The 20,000-nt window shown below is 43.4% G+C and overlaps 1 protein-coding gene across 1 annotated transcript in view; it reads left to right on the top strand.

Moving 5' to 3' along the window:
* Window positions 1-3,144: 3,144 nt before the first annotated feature.
* Window positions 3,145-20,000, top strand: part of LOC123505576 — a 41,085-nt gene continuing 24,229 nt past the window's right edge. Inside the window, exon 1 of the mRNA XM_045257055.1 lies at window positions 3,145-4,576. Coding sequence (XP_045112990.1) covers window positions 4,046-4,576 — 531 coding nt within the window. The 5' untranslated portion in view covers window positions 3,145-4,045. The remainder of the gene's footprint in view (window positions 4,577-20,000) is intronic.

Here is a 20,000-nt window from a genome sequence, read left to right on the forward strand (position 1 = left end):
CGGCAGACAATCTCGTGGTGAAGACGCGCTTAAAACTCACGACTGGAAGAAACATGATACTCGCTGAGGGATCTGTGGCCACAAGACTGACAGAAAGACAGAGGGAGGGAGGAGGAGGAGGAGGAGGAGGAGCGAGGACGGCTGAAGAGGATGGCAGAAGGGAAGAATGAAGTTGAGAAGAATAAAAAGTGATCTGAGTGGTGAGGAAATGGAAGGAGGTGAGAGAGAGGTAAGGAAAGATAGCGTGAGGCAGGGCAATAGGACGGGAAGGATAGGAATGCATAGAGAGTTAGAGGAGGGGCGGGAGAAAAGATGAAGTAGTGCAGGAAAATAGGATGAATGAATGGATGGAGTATGAGGAGGTAATGAAGGCTGGGGAATGAGGGATTCGGGGAGGGATGAAGCAAGTAAGACAGGAATGGACAGAGGTGACAGAGAGAGAGAGCTCGAGTTAGAGAGAAGAGGAATGAGAATGAATGGAATGACGGAGAAAGGGAGGTAAAGACGAGGAGGAAAATGAGAGGGAAGAATACAGATAGCGATATAATAGAATACCTATAAAGTGAGGCAGATAGGAAGAGATGTATGGAAGAGGCGAGTACAAAGTAGGGAGGGAAACCAGAGGTGTGGAAAAACAGGGAAAAGGAAATAGAAAAGAGAGCAGGGATGAACAGAGACAGGGATAGATAGGGAAGAAATGCATTGAGTGAGGCAGGAAGAGAGAGCCACTGCCGCCCTGCTACCCGCCGCCCGCCGCCCGCAGTCCGCCCGAGGGTTCAGTCAGACGCAGGTGAAACGGAATTACTGTGTCGGGTGCACGCGGCGGCCGTCCCGAGAGAGAGGCGGCGCACCAATGCAATAATTACGTGTCGGCACCGCGGCCATTCCGGGAGGCAGCTACGGGCCAGCAGAGGACCGTATTCTGAAACACTTCAGGCTGCACCTCCACACCTTCCAAAAGACTGCTAGAAATGACGCGAAGTTTTGAGGGTTTTTACGTTTCTAGTAATATATGAACTACATTTCTACATTATTAACATGAGGAACACTCTTTTGAGAGACTCTACGGGGTTTTAGGAATTTTACTCCTCTGGTCATAAAGTTAATTACATTTCTACATTATTAACATGAAAACTTTTGAAATGCTCTAGTTGAAATAACACGGATTTTTATATTTTTGCAGTTTTAGCTACAGACTAGTAAAATATACATTACCTACATTATTAAGAGGAGAGAGACTCTTGAGATACCAGCTAATCGTCTTTGTGTCCTCGTTAATTAGTCGTGGCGAGAGAGTAAAGAATTTTTGAATATGAATCATAGTAGCACTGAACAGTAAAGAACAGAGCACCGCAACAGCAAACAGCACACGAGAGGCAGCAATACAGCGGGGCAATACAATATAACATCGAAGCTTAGTTTATACTCCACCTTAATAACACATCATTGTAGCACGTGACGCAGCTGAGAGAGAGAGAGAGAGAGAGAGAGAGAGAGAGAGAGAGAGAGAGAGAGAGAGAGAGAGAGAGAGAGAGAAATTCAACTCCACTGTCACGGTGTCGAGTCAGATGTGGTCTCAGATTTTCTCCTTTTCCCACCTCTCTCTCTCTCTCTCTCTCGCTCGCTCTTTTCTGCAGTTAGTTAGTCTGGCAGTCAGTCAGTTTGTCCGTCCGTCACTAAGTCAGTCAGTCTGTCAACCAGTCAGTCAGTCAGCCAGTCAATCGGTCTGTCAGTCAGTCAGTCAGATAGTTAGTCAGTCAGTCAGTCAGTCAGTCAGTCAGGCAGCGCACAACTCGCCAAGGCTCGATGAATACTCGATCTCTCACATTGCTGCCACCAGTCGTCTTATTGATTAAAGCTTAAGGAGAAACCGTAGCAGGTAAAGTGTGATCAAAGCTGAAAAAAAAGAAACTTGGTTTGTGTCTGTTTAGGAGCTGTCACGTTTGGCTGAAATGGCTGAAATACATGAAAAAAAGAAACTTGTCAGCCAGAGAGAAAAAAAAGTTTAGGAAAAGCTGAATGAATGTTTGAACGTAGCTTTGATGAGAATCTGTGCGCGTACTACATACATTTGAGTATTTAGTTCATGGTAAGTCTTTTTTTTCGGTGCATTATGCGATATTTAGTTTTTTTTTTTTTAACAGCTGATAGGAAGACGAGAGTGTGGAAATGAGTGAAATGACGCTTTGAGTTCAGCGCGTAACTCAGTCCCAAGACGCCAGCTCCAAGCAGTGCGTTTGGTTCGAACTCAGGAATCCAGTCGCGTGTGGTTAGTAAAGCAAGTATTGTGGTTGTGGCAGGCACCGAAGTTCTCCCTCTTTATCTCTCTCTACTACGAAATTTGTCTCAATAATCTATGTTGGTGAGAGAGAGAGAGAGAGAGAGAGAGAGAGAGAGAGAGAGAGAGAAAAATTGAGCCTGAAATCCTTTAAAATGAAGTTTTTTAATTCTCTCTCTCTCTCTCTCTCTCTCTCTCTCTCTCTCTGAGCTGGGACTCTGAGAGTGTACGCGCTACTTGTACACCTGCCTGACGTGTGTGACTTGTCTTGTCATGTTACGCCAAGCTTACGTCAGTATAGCCTTTTCATGTCCTGTACCGCTTCCTGGAAAAAAAACAAAACAAAACAAGGATGAACCATAACTTCATTTCTGTCTACTAATAAATGGTAATGATCGTGCAAGTTAGTACAAATACATATATTAGTACTTTAACAGCAGCAGAGGGAATAACAGTGATAGTAGTAGTAGTAGTAGTAGTAGTAGTAGTAGTAGTAGTAGTAGAAGTAGTAGTAGTGGCAGTTGTGGTAAAGGTAGTAGTAGTGGAAGTAGCGATAGTAGTAGCAGTGGCAGCAGCAGCAGCAGCAGTAGCAGCAGTTGTTGTTGGCGTGGTGTGCCAGTCATCGTTTCTGCACGCGCCTCGCCCCGCCGGAAGAGCTTGTCACACTGGGAGCTGTTCGGTCACCAAGTCGAAGGTCGGGAGGGAGGCGGACCGAGGGGAAGATGTGACGTGTTGTGTCAGAGCGATGAGTGGGAGAGTCCTGAGTCGATTAATATAATTGTTTACTCAGTATATAGACGAAAAAGGAGACGTGTAAAAAACTGAGGTGAGCAGGAGGAGGAGGAGGAGGAGGAGAAGAAGAAGAAAGAAGGAGGATATAGCTACAGGCGTTAATATGGGAAGCCATTTGTTGTGTCGGTGTAACACGTTTGCACACAGCCAGCAGCCACCCCAGCCTGAATCACCCTGAGCGCTGTCCCGTCAGTAACCCACCCGCACGGCCTTCTCTCCAGTTACACCGTCCGCACCTCCTCATTCACCGCGCACTCGCCGCGCAGCCACGGTTCGGGAAGCACCACTCGCGTGCGCCGCACATTCTGCTCAAGACTTTTCTCTCTCCCTCTCTGTCACACCCGCGTCTCACCGGCGCCTCCACAGCACACAACTTAATCTTGTACGTGTGAGCAATACTCGAGGCGGAGAGTGACGAATCTTGCCGTGCCTTTACACTTCTGAGACCAAAACACTCAGCCTCACATGGAAAGATTTTTATGTAATTGGTGTGAAGGGACAGGATTCCTGGTGACTCTCAGCGCCTACAACGAGGTCATGCCGACCATTTAGCAGCACAGGAGCCCCAGGGAGCCACGGCGAGGCCAACCCGCGGGACGAGGTGATCACAGAGGCGGGGAGGCCGGAGTGTTGTGAGCCACGGTGGAGGCTGCTAGTGAGCGACCCTCGTTCCCACCAGGCGAATGAGGACATCCTATGGCAGGAGCCTCAAGTCCGTCTCTGTCATCCCAGCACCAAGCCTGCCACACTCACCTCCGCGCCGAGAAACCTCCCAACAAGGGCGACCCGCGACCCTCACACTCACTGCACACACATTAAAGTCTCCTGAAGGCCTTGCCAGTGTCTTTGTGAAAGAGCTACGCTGAGGAAGAAACTGAAGAGAAAGAAAAGAAAAAGAAACTGAAAGACACACCTGTGGTCAATAGGTGAACGTTTAGTGAGAGGGAGGAGGAGCTGCCGAGAGTGCCAGGAGCGATGGGGGAAAGTGGGGGCGCCGGTGGGGGCGGGGAGTGGGGCAAGCCTATCATGGGACTCCTAGGGCTGCTGGACTCACTGTTATCCATCTTTGTGTTCGCGCCCCTGGTGGTGTTTTACTGGCGCGGGTGTTGGCAGCTCATGGACACCTACCTCTTTCCGGAGAACCAACTGTACTCCACGTTCACCTCGCTGGGCATCGGAGTGCTGTCCGGCTTGCTCTTCTGTCTCATCCAGGGGCCCCTCGCCTCTCTCTGTGACCACTCGCGACGCCCCATCCTCCACCTGCTGATATCGCGATTCTACACGCTCATCTACTGTGTATGCGTCGTCAACCACTGGCGGGGCGTGTGGAACGTGTGGGACTTCTACACGGGCACCTCGTGGCAGTCTGGGGCTACGTCCTTCGGCATCGGTCTCCTGGCACTGGCACTGACTCGCGGCCTTAAGAACATCCTGGCCCCGCCCTTCCTTGTAGTTCCGGATCACCCAGTTGGATACTTCTCCGTCCCTACTCTCTTTCAAGCCGAGGTATGTTGCGCGCGCTGCTTCTCTGCAGCATTTCCAAACGTCTTCCTCTTCCTTAAGTACCATTTTTAGAACTCCAAGATAAGGCTGCTTGGGGTTCCATGGATGTTTTTTTTTTCTTCACAGGTAATATTATAGAATCCTTATGCTTCGTGTTTCGCATTTCCAAAAGTTTCTCTTTTAAGTACCACTCTTAGAGGCCTAAAATATGGTTAGTTGAGGTTCTTTTCTGTCCCCAGACCTAGAATCTTTGTTGATCTATCACCAGCATCATGAAAACACTCTTAGGGACGCTCAATAACTTTCACCCGACCTGTTAACTCTTTCACTGCTGTGCTCATTCTTTGTCGACCCGCAGAGCACAACGATAAATTGTTTGGAAACAAGAAATTTGTTTATTTTTAGCTTAAGTATTTAAGAAACTGTGGTGCAAAAAAAAAAAGTAATAAGTTGTAGGTGATTACTGAAAAATAGTCCAACAGTGAGGGGATTAAAAAGGAATCGAGGTAAAACTTTGAGACTTGCGGGAACGCGGTCTTAATTAGGTGTGCTTCTCTCTGACTATGTTCTCGTCTCAGGAACTTCTCCGAGGCTGCAGTGAATGAGGGATGCGCGCCAGTGTTCAGTATTAGGTGTCAAGTGTCCTCTTTCATTGGCGAGGATTTCTTTGCATGGTTGAATTCTTTTGCAACTGTACAACTGTGATTCTTTTTTTTTTTTTTTATCAGCCAACAGCAATGAAAAAAAAATATATATTTGCGTGGACATAGAACAAGTGAGAGAATTCTGTTAGTAATGTAGAAATCTTGTTAATTTCTCACTAGAACTGTTAAAAAGCTTAAAAATTTGTTTAACGTATTGAAAATGCCCGTAATCAGAAACTCTCTCACTAGGACCACAGAAAGGGGATGTGCTAATAAGGTAAAAATCTTATTATTCTGTCAGCAGAATTGTAAAAAGATCCTTAAAAATCCGTCTAACTTCAAACAGAGCCTTTTAGAAGGTGTGAGTGAGGCGCATCTCAGCTACTGACGTGATCCAGCTCAGCGAATGCGCAATATGTATACAGTAAAATAGCAAATAAAGTTCATCACTCGCCATTGTGACCGCTGCAATGTGAGTTTGTGAGCACATTCCTCAAGGATTCAATGGCCTATGTCATTGTTATTCTGTACAGTAACACGCCTCGGGTCAAAAAAAAAAAAAAAAAAACAGGTACATGCAAACCTGTTTTTATCCAGCCAAAGTAGCGGGCTGCTTAATGTGTGTGTGTGTGTGTGTGTGTGTGTGTGTGTGTGTGTGTGTGAGTGTGATTCACTGTTTGATCTGCTGCAGTCTCTGACGAGACAGCCAGACGTTACCCTACGGAACGAGCTCAGAGCTCATTATTTCCGATCTTCGGATAGGCCTGAGACCAGGCACACACCACACACCGGGACAACAAGGTCACAACTCCTCGATTTACATCCCGTACCTACTCACTGCTAGGTGAACAGGGGCTACACGTGAAAGGAGACACCCAAATATCTCCACCCGGCCGGGGAATCGAATCCCGGTCCTCTGGCTTGTGAAGCCAGCGCTCTAACCACTGAGCTACCGGGTGTGTGTGTGTGTGTGTGTGTGTGTGTGTGTGTGTGTGTGTGTGTGTGTGTGTGTGTGTGTAGAAGACTAGCAGTGATAGTGGTTGTCTTGAGGATGTTTTTATGATCGTAGTGAAAGTTTGGCAAGAATTCCTCATAACCACAAGGAAAAGCACCAATAAGAGTGCGACTGTTCACTTCTTTGTCCTTTGAAAACAGCACCATACTCTGAAACACTTTTGGCTCGCACCTTCACTACTTTCAAAACACTCTAGCTGAAGTTACACGTTCTTTTTAATAGTCTTAGTGAAAAAATGAACAAGATTTCTTCATTACCATCTGAGGAACACCGTATGTAGTCACCTGTAGCTTTGAAAAATAGTCATGATGTGAAAGCAAGAGATTCAGATTATGAACTGCTGTCTGCTTGAGAGAAATTGGTGAACACGAACCACACCTCTCCTTGCACGGCCACGTTGATGGTGACGGTGCTGCATTAAGTTGGACCGTGTTAACTCCTTCATTACTGGGACGTTTTATTACCGTGAGTTTTGAGTATGATTGGACGATTTATTTGCATTAGGAAGGATCTATGGAGGTATTTCTGAAACTGTATAAAATCGTCAAATAGTAACCAGAATGAATATGAAAACGCGTCATGGTACGGCAGAGGTTAAGGTGTTGGTTGGGGCTGCAATCTTTGGAACTACACTCCTTGGCGTGTCCCTTTACACTGTCTAGGTTTTGCTTTATTCTCTCTCTCTTTCTTGTCTCTTGATCTAAATTTGTGTGTTGTCTCCTTTGTCTTCTCATTTATGCGTATCACTTTCTTTTCCGTTCGGGTCTTCTGTTTCCTTCTCTCTTCCTTTTTTTCTTTTCTCTTGTTAATCTTGATATTTGTGTTGTTTGTTCCCTTTGCTTCTTTATACACTCATTTCCTTTCACTGTCGGTTCGTCTGTTTTCTTCCCTCTTTCCTTTTTCTCTTATTAACCATTTACATTTCTTGAACATCCTGCCTGCTTCGATATTTTCATCTTCCTTCGACTTGATTTCTTTTAAGAAGGAGGTTTCAAGACATTTGTCCCTGACTTTTAGCTAACCCTACTTATTTTTAAGGAAATTGGCATACAAGTGGGCCTTTTTTATTTTTTTTTCCTTAGGCCAGCTTCCCCTCTTGCATGAAAAAAACAAAAAACATTTACAATTATTCTCTTTATGTTCACACCGGTGCCTTCCAGTAATAAAGAAGGGGAGGCACAGGGAAGGGAGAGTGGGTTGAACTGAATGCGGGTGTTAGGGAGGGGTAGAGGAAATAGAGGGTGGTATGACTTTTGTTGAGATAACCTAGAGGTGTCTGACAAGGCTTCAAGGAACAACACATGGCTCTATTCAACGTCTTTTTTTTTTTTCTATCAGATTATCATCACTTATTTATTTTTCTCGACGAGTTTCCTTTACTTGCTACTGCCGATGTGTGTTTCCCTCTGGCTATTCTGTGCTTCTTTATATTTCCTACTTTTCTTGACGTTTTGTGTTTTCTTTACGTGTTTTTTTCACTTCTTATTTTTCCCCTTTCTTTCTTGATGTTCTCTTTATTTTACCTCATACTTTGTACTTCTCTAGTACATTTTTTTTCTTCTTTCCTTTCTTAATACTAAGAATCAGAGACTTATGTACTGTTTTAAAGGCCTGGAAGATACACATAGCATAGCGGTTAGGTAATGTTATAAGGTAAGGTTAGGTAAAGCTGCGTTAGCTTACATTAAATTAAGTTAGGTAGATGACAAGTAGCTATAGGGTAGGTCATTGTCTCTTCTGCGGGGCCTTGGTCTCTGGTTGAGGGAGGGACGAGGAGTGTGTGGGAGCGACTTACTGCCTGACTGACTTGCTGTGTTGCATACGGAAGGGAGAGGAGAGGCGAGGAGAGGCGGGGCGAGGGAGGGACAGAGGGAAGTTGGCGTGATTGAAGTGGTCTGTTGGAGGAGGAGGAGGAGGAGGAGGAGGAGGAGGAGGAGGGTCGTGGAGTGAAAGGAATGGAAGGGAGGGAGATAGAAAAGAGAGAATATAGTTAAGGGAGAGAAGGAAAAGGGAAGGATTGAGAGACAGAGATAAAGAGAGAGAGAGAGAGAGAGAGAGAGAGAGAGAGAGAGAGAGAGAGAGAGAGAGTAACCTTGGTGATAAGTAACATTTGTCCCTAGATCTAAGTGTCTCACTATCACATTACTTCCACAACATAGCACCGCACAAAGTACAAGTGAATCAGCACATCAACAAGTGGAAGATAGAGCACTTTACAACGTCTAGAGGGAAATGTTCTACTTAATTACACTGGCAAGTACACTGGTCTTTGCTTTACTTATTTCACCTGTTCACCTGTGTCACTTTTGCTTGCTTCCCGTTGCTCCACTTGCTTCCTCCACCTGCTTTTCTTCTCCACTTCCTCCTCTCCTCCAGCTGCTTCTCTCTTCCACCTGCTTGTCTTTCCCACCTCCTTCTCTCCTCCACTTACTTTTCTTCTCCACTTTTTTCTCCCCTCCAACTGCTTCTCTCTTCCACCTGCTTCTCTCCACCTGCTCCTCTCCTCCACCTGCTTCTCTTCTCCACTTGTGCCTTGTCACCGCAAGCACACAAGGAAGTTTCCGGCGATTCTCAGTGATAAAAAGAGCGAGATAAATTGTTGATTGCACGAATACGCACTGGATGGAAGGAAGGCCGTTACTGCTGCCTCATTTCCTCCTCCTCCTCCTCCTCCTCCTCCTCCTCCTCCTCCTCCTCCTTCTCTTCCGTCTCTTTCTTACCTTTTGTTGTTTTTTCATTCTTATTCTGCTTATTCTTCTTGTTCCTGTTCCCATTTATCTTCTGAGACCCGAGCGTAGAGCCAAAGATGAACAACAACATCAGCAAACAACAAATAATAACAACAACGATAACTAAGGATACTGCTCCCATTCTCCTCCTCCTCCTCCTCCTCCTCCTCCTCCTCCTCCTATTCCTCCTGCGTAGGCCAGACAAGTGACAGCTTCGTTTATTTTCCAATTATCAAGTTTAATGCTCGTGTCTGGAATGCATTTGTAGAGGTGAAATTCCTTCCTGGTCTAGAGAAGGAGGAGGAGGAGGAAGAGGAGGAGGAGGAGGAGGAGAGGAAGAGGAGGACGAGGAAAGAGAAGAAGGGTCCAAAGAGGAAGATAATACGAGAATATATCAGAGGAGGAAGAATGAGAGAGTGAAGAGGAAGAAGAAGAAGAGGAAGAGGATGAGGATGATTATGAGGAGGAGATAATAATTAGTATGAGATAAAGATGATCATGAAAGAAAACAGGAAAGTAAATGAAGTGTGAGAATGAAATGACTTAGAATGATAAGGAGAGAGAGAGAGAGAGAGAGAGAGAGAGTTGCGTTGTAGATCAAGAGGAAGAGAAGGAGAAGGAAGAGGAGGAGGAGGAGGAGGACGAGGAGGAGGATTGGAGAAGAATTAGAAGGGAATATAGTGAAGTGTATAAGAAACTTCTAAACTCTGCAACAACAACAACAATAACAACAACAACAAAAACAACAACAACAACAGCAACAACAACAACAACAACAGCAACAACAACAACAACAACAACAACAACAAAACCAGGCGGGTGATTTCGTTCAATTTTTCTTTTCTTATTATTAGTTTTCTTCTTTTTTTTTTTCTAAGTGACTGATATATCTCCCACCTTCATTCCTTCAAATTATCTTGGTAGTATTATTAACCCTTTCAGTACCAGGACGTGTTTTCATATGCATTCTGCTTACTATTTGGTGATTTTATACAGCCTTAGAAACTTATGTGGGGATTAAAATAGTGAAGACTGTGGCCATTAATTCTCTGACCTTCATAGACCCTTCTTAATGTCAAAAAAAAGAAAAAGTCTAATTATACCCAAAACTCAAAGTAAAAATGTGTTCCAGTACTGAAGGGGGTTAACCTCTCTAGTACCATGACGCGTTTCCATATTCATTCTGGTTAATATTTGTATAACTTTAGAAACTTACGTCGGGGATTAAAATAGTGAAGACTGTGGCCATTAATCTTCTGGCCTCCATAGACCTTTCTTAATGTCAATAAAATGGTCTAATCGTACACAAATATAAAGGTAAAAATATGTCTCAATATTGAGGGTTAAATAATACACACTTGCCTACCTCAAACCTGGTGTAAGTTAAAGTAGCGTGTCAGAAAGAGGTTACCAAGAGGCCGAGTAAGGCTTTGTGGATTGAGCGTTGGGTGGACAGGCTGGCTGGCTGGCTGGCTACTCTGTTGGGCCTTGGGCGGTGGGCTGGTTAGATTCTCGGATTCGTCGCGTGATAGCCTGAGGGAAAGAAAGGTTGCTACATACTGCCATGATTATTTCCATCTTCCCCGTCCACACTCGTTCCTATGTTCTCTTTTCTTCTTTTTATATTTTTCTTTTCTTTTTTTGTTTACTTTGATTCATAAGCGCTTATTTGTTTACGTTTATAAGGTTTCTTCTTTTTCTTTATCTACTATTCCGTTTGTTATATATATTTTTTCTCTTTTTTCCGGTTCATCAATGTTTTGCTCACCTTTTCTTTTTTTGCCCACAAATGTCTTTTTTTACTTTCCCATTTTTTTCATTTTTTTTCTCCGTTTACAGTTTTTCTCCTTTTTTTCTAGCTCATGATGTATTTTTCCATATCCATTTTCCGTCCATTTCTCTCATTTGTATTCCATTTCCCTATCTCTTATATGCATTTTCCTTCCTGTTGACGCATATTTTTTTCTTATTTCTCCTTTTTTCTTTCATACTGATTTCACATCCTCCCATTTCTCTCTATGATAATTGCATCTCTTTCTTCTCGCCTATCATTTTTTCTCGATCATATCCGTTCAAACCAGTTCAACCCTTTCTTTACTCATTCACTGCTCTTAACCCTCTTTTTCCCTGTAGTTTCCTCACAAATGACAGGAAGAAGGAAAAAAAGAAAAGAAAAAAATAAGGTTTACTCTTGTGGCACTTGGTTCTCTGTGTGTGTGTGTGTGTGTGTGTGTGTGTGTGTGTGTGTGTGTGTGTGTGTGTGTGTGTGTGTGTGTGTGGTGCCACTGTGAGTCGGACGTGGCGGTAGGACAGTAATGAGACACCACCACTACTACTACTATCACCACTATTACCACCACCACCACCACCACCACCACCACCACCTCGCTCAATACTATGCACTGTATGCTCTCGTGGACCAAGCGAGGTGCCGGGCGGAGTATTTTATCCGTCCTAATAGGTCGCAGCAACTCTCGCGCGAACACGTTTGACGGAGCGAGAGAGAAAGTATTGAAAAAGTATTGAAAAATGTAGCTTAGTTTGTGCGAGTAAGGTTGTGTAGGGAAAACATAAGACAAGAAAACTACGTGAAAGTCCAGATCGGGTTGCGTGAATATGAGTAAGATGGAAATAAGTAAAAAAAAAATATACGTAGGTCAGGTTGCATGAATAAGTTTGAAATAAGAGAGAAATTGAAAAGGAAAATGCATGGTTACGTGAATATACTAAAGAAATGAAAACAAAATAAAGTGAAGGGTGTAGTTTAGGTAGCACGAATGTGATTAAGAGTAAAAAAAAAAAATGTGAAAAAAAAACTAGAATCGCGTGAATAAGGTTGAGGGGAGTGGAAGAAGTGACAAATATGGTTTAGATTGCAGGAATAAAGTTGAAATAATGAATGAAATGTGTTACGTAGCGTTGACAAGGTTGAAATGATAAAAATAAATGGTGAATATTACAACTGAGGTCGTGTGGGAATAAGTTTGAGGATATTAAAAAAAAAAGTAAGATGAAAAATATATATCCTGTCACTTGAATAAGGTAAAAAAAAAAATAGAAAATATATAACAATAAATACAGCTGAAGCCACTCCACGAAGGCTAAAGATTAAAATGCGAGACAGAAAAAGAAAATAAATTGAAATAAAAAAAGAAACTTCTAATAAAGATCAAAGCGCAGTAAGCAGAAGGCAGGACAGCAGGTTAGGAGTGACTGGTGAAAATAATCGGAGGAAAAAGGAACAAAAGAGCGGGAAAAATACAGAAAGAAATGTTGGGGTGGATGAAATTTTTAACTGCAGCGGAAAAGGAATAAAACTATGAAGGTATAAAGGTTTAGAAAAATTGGAATGGAAGGAGAGAAAAATAGAAACATAAACGAGGGAAATGTAAATAAACAAGGACAGTGCAAAGGGAAAAAAAGTATATGAAAAAAGCGAAATTCAAAGAGAGAGAGGAAAATAAAATAGAAAACGAGCAATAAGTGAGAGAGAGAGAGAGAGAGAGAGAGAGAGAGAGAGAGAGAGAGAGAGAGAGAGAGAGAGAGAGAGAGAGAGAGAATTCTAAGTGGGGAATGTTCTATGCATTTTGAGGTATTGTTGAGCGTGATATGAGATTCAAGTGTGGCCTGGCAGCAGATGTAAAAATCGCGCCAGGTGTAGGTATGCATGTCGCGGATCTGAATTTGTTTATCATTCAGCGTGATGTGTACAGGTTTTGTAACTTTAACCCTCTCCAATACTGGGACAATTTTTAACCTTGAGTTTTGGGTGTGATTTGACGATTTTATTGACATTAGGAAGGCTCTATGGAGGTGAGAAGATTAACGGCCACAGTCTTCACTATATTGATCCCAATCTAAGTATCTGAAGTCACCAGTTAGTAAGTAGAATGAATATGGAAGCGCATCATGGTGTTCAAGGGGTTAAAGTATCCCACGATGAGACGAGTGACGCCCCCACGACGATACCGATTACCGATAAACATTACACAGTGACAGTCTGAATGTAATAAACGAGAAATAGAAAAATAGACTGCGTGGCAGCATGTATTACCTGTTCAGATCGGAAGGGGCAAGAGTCTGATTCGTAGTCAGATCACACTCTTTCCACTCGAGACTGTGACTGTGAATAGTTGTAGATTGTATTGGATAACTTACAGGAAGAAAAAGAACCATCGCATCAGCAATTGTTAATTTACAAAGGAAACTCGATCCTATTATAATTTTTAATTCTTTTTACGGAGAAGAACAAAGACGAAAACTAGAACGAAAACGAGGAAGAGGAGGAGGAGGAGGAAGAGGAGGAGGAGGATGAGAATGAAGAAAACAGAAGGAGAAAGGGCAGGAAGAGGAGGAGGAGGAGGAGAAAAGACGAGAGTGGCTGTATGGGTATAACTTTTCTCTTTATCTGTGTGAATTAATGTCTTGAATGAAGTAGGGCAGGAGGCGGCAGTGGGAATGTTTGCGTCACAGCTGCAGATCTCAACCACTCAGCTTCCTATCAACTGGGTCGGCTTCTGTTTACGCGGGTGTTGGGTTGGGAGAAGGGGAGTACGGGGAACTTTGGAGTGAGTCAATGGTGGTGGTGGTGGTGGTGGTGGTGACATTATGGTTTCGTTTTATTTAGTTATAATTGGGTTTAGTGGATGTTTTGTAGCACTACTCTCTCTCTCTCTCTCTCTCTCTCTCTCTCTCTCTCTCTCTCTCTCTCTCTCTCTCTCTCTCTCTCTCTCTCTCCAGCTGTCTATTTATCTATCTATCTATCTATCTGTCTGTCTGTCTATCTATCTATCTGTCTGTCTGTCTATCTATCTATCTATCTATCTATCTATCTCCCACTACCACCACCACTACCACCACCACCGCCTGCCCCCGCAGCTGTTGTCCTGCCGTGTCGCATCCTTCAGACCTTCAGCGTAATCCCAAGCGAACACTATCCAGAAAACCAATTACTTTTCCCCTTCCTTCCCTCACCATTTCGCCTCACGGAGCCTTCCTACAGTGTTCCCCTCTCCCTCACTCGCGTGCCGCTGGCCATACACCGTTCCTTGTCGCCACAGCTTCGTTCACCGCCACCTTGTCCAGTGTTCTCTTCTGTAATCCAGCGAGATGCAACATTTACCGCCTTGTTGGCAATTATTTCCCCGTCTTTGCGCCTGTGACGGAATTGCAGCGAGGTAGGAGGAGGTAAGGAAAGAGAAGGAGGAGAATGAGAATGTAATCCGAACCCTTATTTATTGTCTGTAGTCGTATTTCGCTAAAGGAATGATTGAAGAACAAAGGAAGGGAGATGAGAGGAAGAAGAATCTAATGTTATAGGAGGGCATCAGTGAACACAGCCGGAGAGAGTCTGAAATATTGTCCAAATTTTTGTTCACCAAGTTCCTGTTTTTGAAAGAGGTGATGACATTCACCAAACTGTTTTTTTTTTTTTTTTTCAAATCAGTTTCATGTACCCATTTTTCTTCTCTTTAGCTTCTCCTCCTCCTGTCTCTACCACTGGTAGTTAGTAGATAGTCTCCACAAACAGCCTAGTAAGGACCTAAGGGTCTGTTGCTGTTTGTCTTCCTTTGTATATTCCTTTGTATTCCTCCTCCTCCTCCTTCTCCTTCTCCTTCTCCTTCTCCTCCTCTTCCTCTTCCTCTTCCTCTTCTTCTTCTTCTTCTTCTTCTTCTGCTTCTGCTTCTTCTTCTTCTTCTTCTTCTTCTTCTTCTTCTTCTTCTTCTTCTTCTTCTTCTTCTTCTTCTTCTTCTTCTTCTTCTTCTTCTTCTTCTTCCTCCTCCTCCTCCTCCTCCTCCTCCTCCTCCTCCTCCTCCTCCTCCTCCTCCTCCTCGACTTTTGGGGGCCACAAAGATCTGTCTCCCATTGCAGCACACAAAGGCTTAAGTGCAAAGACGACTCTTACTTAGACATTTTAACAGCCAGCTTAGTGTGAGTGGCCTGTAATACACAGATGAAAGTGTGATTGAAGACTACCAAGTACAAAAGTCAAAGAAACGCCAGGAAAACACTTGAATAATCGCACAAACTGAATGACTCCTGATAAACCTTGCCCAGTTCAGATGTGACGGGAAAAAAAAAAAAAAATAGGAACGGATCGTAAATTGAAGCTATGAAACCCAATAATGAGAAGCATGAAGTGTCCCAAGGAAGAAGAACGAAAAGAAGAGAGTGTGAAAAAAAAGAAAAGAAAAATAAGACACAAATCAGAAATTCAATACTGCAAGACGGAAATTGACACACACACACACACACACACACGAGAGAGAGAGAGAGAGAGAGAGAGAGAGAGAGAGAGAGAGAGAGAGTAGGGGAAGTGGAACAACAGAAACTTGTGAAACGAAGGTCTTGTCCGGAGAGGTTTGACCAATTCCACGACAGCGCTTCCTCCTCCTCCTCCTCCTCCTCCTCCTCCTCCTCCTCCTCCTCCTCTTCAGTCAAAGTGAAGAAGGAGTAAGTCTGTCTTCTTCGGCCCGAGAGAGTCTTCCACTCCTTCAAGAATCCTGAAGGAGGCGATAAAGGAGGAGGAGGAGGAGGAGGAGGAGGAGAAGAAGGAGGAAAAAGAAGAGGGAAAGAAAAAAAAGGTGTTTTGTCTTTTGTGATGTGTGTGTGTGTGTGTGTGTGTGTGTGTGTGTGTGTTCTTGTTTGTTTATATATGTATTAATGTTTTTATTTATTGATTTATCTTATGCATGATGGAGAATGTCGAAGAGAGAGAGAGAGAGAGAGAGAGAGAGAGAGAGAGAGAGAGAGAGAGAGAGAGAGAGCAGGCAGATAAGTTATTGGTTCTGTAAATGAAGGGAATATATTTTGATTATTTATCTCCTTGCATAGCCTCATTTAAATACATGAACACTGGTATCCACAACTCAGAAGCCTTACATACTCTCCCTCCCTCCCTCCCTCTTTCTTATTTATACCATGCTTATACCATACCATGTGGGCTTTTCACGGTTATTTCTGGGCTAAAGAGGGTACTTTTTGGGGTACATCCTATCTCAAAGCCCACCCGCTAGGAAACCGTTGCCCCGAGTGAGGAAGCCCAACCTACACTCGGACCGTGGACAGGATTCGAACCTTGCGCTTGGAGACCCCGCGGACCCCGAAGCACGCATGGTTCTTCTGTACCACGGCGGCCCTCTCTCTCTCTCTCTCTCTCTCTCTCTCTCTCTCTCTCTCGTGGAAATCCGACATACGCTTAAAAAAACACAAAAAAAAGGATAAAAAAAAACCTCCGCTGCAATTTCTGTGATAAAAGAAAACCGCCGAAAACAGATGACGATCGGATTAATGTTTTCTTTCTCCCATTCAAGCGTTCGTGTATTTTTGGGGAATTATTTATATTTTATCATTGGCTTATACATTTCCAGAGAGAGAGAGAGAGAGAGAGAGAGAGAGAGAGAGAGAGAGATGATTCGAGTTTCCAGCAACGCGAAAAAATGGAAAAAAAAAAGAATAAAGATTTGAATGATACAATACGTATAATCTTTGCATCCAGTGAGAGAGAGAGAGAGAGAGAGAGAGAGAGATGAACTGATTGAACTGACAGATAAACAAACACAGACAAACACGAAGAAAGGAGAACAAAAGAAATAAAATAGAGAAGTGAGAGAGAGAGAGAGAGAGAGAGAGAGAGAGAGAGAGAGAGAGAGAGAGAGAGAGAGAGAGAGAGAGAGAGAGAGCCTTGTGTTTATATTTCCCCAAGGTATACACTGACTCCATATATACAAGCTCTCTCTCTCTTTCTCTCTCTCTCTCTCTCTCTCTCTCTCTCTCTCTCTCTCTCTCTCTTCGTCTGCGTATTTGGCTGGGGTAGGAATCAAGTAAAAGGAGGAGGAGGAGGAGAAGGAGGATGGAGAGATGGAGGAAGGGAGGGAGGGAGGGATAATAAATGAGGTGAGATAATGATGTGAAGATGTAGGATAAGAGAGAAGACATCAACTGAAGACACAGACCCACGTGATTAAAGAAGCTGTGAGTTATGATACATTCTTCTTCTTCTTCTTCTTCTTCTTCTTGTTTTTCTTCTTCTTCTTCTTCTTCTTCTTCTTCTTCTTCTTCTTGTGCTTTTCTTCTCCTTGTTGTTCTTGTTTTCCTTGCTCTTATTTTTGTTTTGTTTTGTGTTTGTTTTTGTTCTTGTCTTTCTTATTCTTATTGTTCTTGTTCTTGTTCTTCTTCTCCTTGTTGTTGTTGTTGTTGTTCATCTCGTTCTCGTTCTTCTGCATTCACTCTTCTGTCATCAACCTCTTGTTTACACACTGTTCATCGTTCTTCTACGTTGCATGATTTACTGTTATTACTTTGTTCTTGTTCTTCTCGTCTGTGTTTTTGCCCTCCTACTCTTGTTTAACTGTTTGGTTTTGTTGTTTGACATTGTTTGCAGTTTCCTTTCCTAATGTTTTGCTTTCTTACTTGTTTTCTTGTTTGTGGTTTGTTTATATTTTGTTTCTTGAAATTTAAAGACAATAGATAAGTGGACGAGAGAGAGAGAGAGAGAGAGAGAGAGAGAGAGAGAGAGAGAGAGAGAGAGAGAGAGCAATGGCTGTATGTGAAGGTAAGGAGGAGGAGGTGGAGGAGGAGAACTGCGGCCTCTAGTGATGACCCACGTCCGGTTTGACTCCCAGCCTCTCCCTCCTCCTCCTCCTCCACCTCCTCCTCCACCAGCACTCTCTCTCTCTCTCTCTCTCTCTCTCTCTCTGCTGCCTGACGGTCAATTGGCTTACTAGGATTGTGGCGCGTGTTTTGAAACGTTTCCTCTTATCAGAACAATTTTCAAACGCTGAACGCGATAAAACAGATTACTAGTCATATTTTCATAAGTATTTCCTCCCTTAGTGACGTAGTCTCCGAGTTAAACCACCACTAGAATCATGAAAGGCACAAAAACACATCCTTGAGAAGGCCAATGACCTCCAGCAAAACAGAGCACGTTATAAGTATCATACAGTAGAGATATGATAGTGTGTTTTTTGAGTGCTGTGTTTCCTCGTCGCCTCTGCAAAGAATAAACAAGCGTGACAGATGTAGGATGTCCATATTCTTAAACATTTCTGCTGCGCACCTCCACTACATTCAAACAGACTGTAGTTGAAGTTGCGCGGGTTTTTAAGGACGATCTTATAATTTCCATAACAGATTGACAATATTTCTACATTATTAACAGCGGAAACATACTTGGTGACCCTGGTGATCATCTCTGTGGCCTTCGAAAATAGTCGTGGTGAGAGAGCAAAGCGTTTCTGAATGCGGGGCTTAGATCTGTGTAATGTTTAGGGATTCAAAACAACTACATGCTATTCTCAGAGTTCAAAAGATAAGATCAGTCGTGTTTGCAGCGATATTTTCCAATTTCTAGCTACAGAATATTTGTTAAAACTCCTTTGAACTATACAAAAAACCAGTCTTGAAAAGCCCTAAGACCTTTACTACAGGCCGGTAAGAGTAGCCGAAGTGAAGCGATAAGGCGTTCAGTTAAGAATAACAAGGGTGTGAGTAAAAGGTCTGGTGTTTATTGAGGTCAGGGTGACATGTAAGAGGCCTCGTGGTCTTCATCAACTGCCAGGCCTGCTGATAAGGTACTAGAGAGAGAGAGAGAGAGAGAGAGAGAGAGAGAGAGAGAGAGAGAGAGAGAGAGAGAGAGAATATGTATATGCTTAGGACTTAGATTGTATTGATTTTTCTATTTAGTTCAATGCTTACTTCATTCTTAAGGTTATTCTTTAATGCGTCTAATCTTCGAAAATGTTTGCGATGAGATCTCATTGAGAGGCAGGTATTTCTCTCTCTCTCTCTCTCTCTCTCTCTCTCTCTCTCTCTCTCTCTGTCATGTGGAGTTATAGAGAAAGAAAAAAAGGAACGTAAGGGAAGAGGAAGAGGAGAAAATGGGGATAATAACACGTATAATAGAAGTCATGATTAAAAAACGACTTACTCTTTTGGCGAAACGAGAAAATTGGCCTGTCAAATTTTCGGTAGCAGGTGTGACTACAAAGCTGAGGGACAAAGGAAGCAAATGAACCGGGAGAGGAGGCTGGGGTGAGTGTGTGTTTCCCTCTCACCAACAAAGCATCCTTGTTAATGTTAAAAAGCATCAATAGAGACATGAAAAAAAAAAAAACGCCATTAAGAGCATTCAACACCCTATCCTGCTCTTCGTACATTGAAGTAAACGAGGAAACACCAATACATCTCTGACGACAATGCCTCGACCAGCTGGCAAAGGAGATTAAGAGCAATTTCCTCCCTTAGAATTGGTATAGGTGTTGTTTATTTATCGTCCGCCCGTCTGATTGCCATCTGTTTTGGCGGGAATAACTTGATACCCACAGTGGGGGGAGGACAATTTAATTACCAGGGGGGGCATGCGAGTACTAATATGTCAGAGCGATGGTAAATATGACAAACTAATGCCTTAATGGAGAGCGCAATGGGAATGGGGCGCCGTAATGTTGATAAATGCGTTACTGTTGCTATTAATTACAGTCACTCTACCCCTCCCTCATCTGTGTGTGTGTGTGTGTGTGTGTGTGTTGTTGTTGTTGTTGTTGTTGTTGTTGTTTCAGGAAAAATAGTGACCTGTTGGTTTTGTGCGTTGACAACGAGTAGAATTTTATGATGGAAGAGCTTAACGTATATGATTCCTTTGAATTGTCCACCTCCTCCACCTTTTCCTCCTCCTCCTCCTCCTCCTCCTCCTCCTCCTCCTCCTCCTCCTCCTCCTCCTCCTCCTCCTGTCCCATTTCCCCAGTGTCAGTATTATCACCACGTACAGTTCATATGCAATGCTTCTATTGTTCATGTGCAGTGCATCTTGCTTTGCTCTTCTTTACAATTCTGCTTTCATTCTCTCTCTCTCTCTCTCTCTCTCTCTCTCTCTCTCTCTCTCTCTCTCTCTCTCTCTCTCTCTCTCTCTCATATGTACACATGCGCGAGGCGACATATCCATGCGCGTTTGAGAAAGCAGTTGTTATAATGCTTGCTACTACCTGTACCTGAGCCCTGAGTTGCTGACGAGGAGTCTCTGATCTTTGTGCTTGCAA

This window comes from Portunus trituberculatus, chromosome 18 (assembly GCF_017591435.1).
Source record: "Portunus trituberculatus isolate SZX2019 chromosome 18, ASM1759143v1, whole genome shotgun sequence".
NCBI lineage: Eukaryota > Metazoa > Arthropoda > Malacostraca > Decapoda > Portunidae > Portunus > Portunus trituberculatus.